Source organism: Lepidochelys kempii, chromosome 1, assembly GCF_965140285.1.
Source record: "Lepidochelys kempii isolate rLepKem1 chromosome 1, rLepKem1.hap1, whole genome shotgun sequence".
NCBI classification, from domain to species: domain Eukaryota; kingdom Metazoa; phylum Chordata; order Testudines; family Cheloniidae; genus Lepidochelys; species Lepidochelys kempii.
In genome coordinates this window covers 285,656,467-285,661,284 of record NC_136380.1, presented here as the reverse complement: position 1 = coordinate 285,661,284, position 4,818 = coordinate 285,656,467, and the positions used below count along the sequence as shown (strand labels likewise).

At 37.3% G+C, this 4,818-nt stretch overlaps 1 protein-coding gene across 1 annotated transcript in view; it reads left to right on the top strand.

Moving 5' to 3' along the window:
• TPH2 (tryptophan hydroxylase 2) overlaps positions 1 to 1,671 on the top strand; it is a 72,008-nt gene extending 70,337 nt beyond the window's left edge. The window contains exons 10-11 of the mRNA XM_073327758.2: positions 1,006 to 1,139; positions 1,232 to 1,671. Coding sequence (XP_073183859.1) covers positions 1,006 to 1,139; positions 1,232 to 1,406 — 309 coding nt within the window. The 3' untranslated portion in view covers positions 1,407 to 1,671. The remainder of the gene's footprint in view (positions 1 to 1,005; positions 1,140 to 1,231) is intronic.
• Positions 1,672 to 4,818: the final 3,147 nt, after the last annotated feature.

The following is a 4,818-nucleotide window of genomic DNA, read 5'->3' as shown; positions in this document are numbered from 1 at the left end:
TATCTGTCTAAGGTTTATGTACAGAACCTTTCAATGCAGATAGATAGATCAAGGACTTGCACTACTGAAAACAAATGCACTTGCCTTCAGTTCTGGTACCTCAATGCAGAGCACCAAGAATAAATATAAATATACTTGTCCTTAGTCCTCTAAGGTATAAGACAGATACAGCAGCTAGTAGAGGTATTGTAAATAAAAAGTGAAGGAGTGGAAGGTGAGCTGCCTCAAAATTTTGCAATAGCTAGTTCTCAGCATTAAAATCCAGAGTCTTTGTTCCTAGTGGCCACGTGCAAATCATGTGAGGAGGAACACAGCTCTAATAGCTATTCTCCAAGTAATCACACTTGTTTTCCTTGTCTTTCTAATGTCTGTTTGGTACATAAATATGCCTGTTTCTTCTTGTTTCCATGCAATATTTATTTGGTGCATTATTGCTCAAGTGTACTTGGTAGAAAGGTAATGTATTTCATCAGTACCCACTAAGTGAACATTATGTAATGGTCTTCAGATATATAGCTCCAGTCTTAAACTCACTGTAACGCAAATGGCATGCACATACAGCCTGAAAATGGATGGCACAGATTATCTGAATGATCTAGTCAGACTTTGTTTACCTGCAGAGGTAATTATAAATTCTGCCATTTAAGAGAGATTTTTGGGATACAGATGTGTGTAGTTGTATTCCAGAAAAATAACCTATACATATTTTTTTACTTTCTCCTCTTCCAGCTGAAGATTGTAGTTTCTATACCTATGGGGTAGATACGTATCTGAACTGCCCTTGATTATTTAAAGTAATAACGTTGGGTGGAAAAAAAGACTAGCTAATAGATTGAATTATTCTGGTCACGATGAAAGATCCATTGTGTGTAAAACATGAGACTAGCTATTGACTGGGAGTGTACAATAACAGTGATATAAAAGCTGGGTGTATACAGAAAACACTGCGTAGGCATTCAGGAGCCTCATAACACAGTTTAACAAATTGTGTGGTGTATTTTGCAGCATGCTTTGTCTGACAAGGCCAGTGTGAGAACATTTGATCCAAAGACAACTTGCTTGCAAGAATGCCTTATCACCACTTTTCAGGAAGCTTACTTTGTCTCAGAAAGTTTTGAAGAAGCCAAAGAAAAGATGAGGTAAATTATTTCCCTTGACTCTTAAAAACGAAATCTTATTTTCCCTTCTCTGGATGTGGCAGAAATAGGTGTTAATTTTCTTTTTCTTTCAGGGACTTTGCAAAATCAATCAACCGTCCCTTTTCAGTGTATTTCAACCCATACACGCAAAGCATTGAAATTCTGAAAGACACCAGAAGTATAGAAAACGTTGTCCAGGACCTTCGGAGTGATCTGAACATGGTGTGTGATGCTTTAAGCAAAATGAACAGATATTTGGGCATTTGATGTCTGTGGCACTGTAGCTTTTCTATCCACTGCTTCTTCTATGGCTATGCTAGCAACATCATGTGCTCCAGTTTTAGAACCATCCATCTTCCCTCTGCAGCTTGATCAGTGACTTGCATCATTGTGTATCTCTAATTGTAACTTGCAGACAAAACAAGGCGATGCTAACTTGCAAACTCAACAAGAAATGTGGTGGCGTATAACCAGCAATTCCATAAGAGAATGTCATGTACAAATACACTATTAAAAGCTTACCTGGCAATGATTTTGTTTACTTAAAGAATCTGTTCACTTAAAAGCAACATATAAAAAATGGCTCGTGATTTCATTAGGATTCTAACCATACCAGTTAGTTCTTTGCAACCTCTTGTCCCTGTGAGACTCTGAAAAAACATTTGCCAGGTTTTCTTTTTCCCTTGTATGGATCCATATTTCTCTCTCTATTGTTGAGGACAAATTTTCCTTTTATGCCTCTGTAGCTGAGTGTCTCCTGTGACTGAATAATAGAATTTATATAATACTGAGAAGGGAGGGAAGGACATATATTGTTATTAAAAGGGCTTTTGAGTTGTAAACTGTAAGACACTTAATGGAAAAATATTTCAAATTAGCTGAATAATTGCAAACAATTTACAATTTTTGACAATTCAAATAGGAGAATATTTTTACTTAACACTGCTGCTACTTGTGGATGCTACAGAAATACTCACTGATCTGTGACATAATTCCAAAAATCCTTCCCTTGAAAAGTGGAAATAATAGTGAGGATCCTGATATCACTCCATGTAGTTAGGTGTCGATGTAAAACCTTCTATGATTATTATGTGCCTTCCGCATTCCCCTATTCAGAAATATTTTCAGAGGGATTTCATATTTCTATGATTCTGTGTTATCAAGTGGCACTCATTTTATGTTGAAATTACTAGCAACATTTAGAGCATCTGCAAAGCTATTTTAGACACGTATTGAAACCACTCTCTCAGCTGAAATATCTATGCAGATGCTCTAAACGTTGCTAGCAATTTCAACATAAAATGAGTGCCACTTGATAACACAGAATCATAGAAATGTAGGGCTGGAAGGTCATCAAGTCCAGCCCCCTGTGCTGAGGCAGGACGAAATATACCTAGACCAGGTGTTTCTCTAACCTGTTCTTAAAAACCTCAATGATGGAGATTCCACAGCCTCCCTTGGAAGACTATTCCAATTCTTAACTAGCCTTATAATGAGAACGTTTTCCTAATAGCTAGCTTAAATCTCCCTTGCTGCAGGTTAAGCCAAGTATTACTTCTCCTACTGTCAGTGGAAATTGATAATTGTTCTCTTTATAACAGCCCTTAACATATTTGAAGATTCCGATTCCCACCTCAGTCGTCTTTTCTCAAGACGAAACATACCAATTTTTTTTTAACCTTTCCTCAGAAATCAGGTTTTCTAAACACATTATCATTTTTGTTGCTCTCCTTTGGATTTTCTGCAGTTTATCCCCATCCTTCTTAAAACACTGCACCCAAAACTTGTCACAATACTCTAACTGAGGCCTCATCAGTGTAGAGTAGAGCGGGACAATTACTTCCTGTGTCTTACATACCACAGAATACTGGCTTTTTTGCAACTGCATCCCATTGTTAGCTTTTATTCAATTTGTGGTTCACTACAACTCCAGATCCTTTTCAGGAGTTGTGATGATGGTGTCTGGAGGGGCTACACTGAGAATGCTTATTCAGGGCAAACAGCAAAGAATAAGGTAAACAATCCCCAAAACTGGTGGTTTATTCTATAATTAGATTTCACCAAGACAGTAACCACACAGCTTCTGTAATCCCTTACTTGTTACCAAGAAGCCAAAATACAGTCCTCTTCAAGCAATCCAGCCTTTGGCTCCCACCCAAACAGCCAAGTGTAATATAGTCAGGTTACTAACAACCTTATTCACCATATATAAAGTTCTACCAATCCCAAGAGACCAGACACATTGCCACCAGGTCAATGAATATTTCATATCTCACCCAAATGTATGCTTAGAGCCAATCCTTATTAATTAAATCTAAGATTTATTAATAAAAAGAAAATAGAGTTGCTATGGTTAAAAGATCAATATACATACAGTCCTTAGGTCAGTTTCATAGCAGAGATGGTGATGCTGCTGATTTGTGAAAATCCTTCTGGAATAGATTTAAAAGATTATAGTCCAATAAGCAGTCCTTGTGCTGTGTTTGTTCAAATTCTTCCATGAGAATTACTGATTTAATCCTGAGTAGACCTGGAGACTTCAGTCTTGTGTGCTTAGACTTTCCCTGTCAAAGACTAAGCAGAACTGAGATAGAAAGGATCCGGCCCGAAACTTTCCATATAGCTGAAGTTCAGCAGATAAGTCTCTTGACAGCAAATGATCACAGCAGGCCTTCCTTGGATGAAAAATAGGTAATGTACATTGTTGCTTTGAAGCTAATGTCTGTTTCCTAGGCATACATCAGTAACTAGTTGTATTCATTAGCATAAGGCAATTAGCCATTCAAACAGTTCACAGGTAGTTTTACCAGGTGGAATTACAAATGTCAAAGAGAAATGAAGACCATATTATTATTACACTATAAGTCCCTTCTAAATGATAATATCCCCTTTTGACCTCTGAATCAATAGAATACCTAATGAATCATTAAAGACAGGAACAGAATTTTAGCATCTACAAGCTGATTAGATCACATTGTTAAATTAGATCACATTAGATCAGATCACATTCAGCCCGCTGGTTGGTTGCTTAACCCTCGCTGGCTCAGTGTCACAGGAGTATTTACTGCCTAACCAAGTTATTTCCTATTTTGTGTTTGTGCATTTGATTTTCCCTTCCTCAGTGTAGTACTTTGCACTTGTTTTTACTGAATTTCATCTTGATTTTATAGACCAATTCTCCAGTTTATCAAGATCATTTTGAATTCCAAACCTGTCCGCTAGAGTGTTTGCAAACCCTCCCAGCTTGGTGTCATCTGCACATATTATAAGCATGCTCTCCACTCCATTATCCAAGTCATCAGTGAAAATACCGAATAGTACCAAACCCAGGACAGACATCTGTGAGATCCCACTAAATACATTTTCCCACTTTGACAACAAAGCATTGGTAACTACTCTTGAGTATGGTCTTTCAGCCAGATATACACCCACCTTATAATAATTTCAGTTGGACGATATTTCCCTAGTTTGCTCATGAGAATGAGATGTGGAACTGTGTCCAAAGCCTTACTAAAATCAAGATATATCTTGTCTATTGCTCCCCCCGATCTACTGGGTCAGTAATTTTGTCAAAGAAGGAAATTAGGTTGGTTTGGCCTTGTTTGTTCTTGACAAATCCATATTGATTACTACTTATTACCCTGTTATTCTCAAAGTGCTCACAACTAGATTGTTAAAT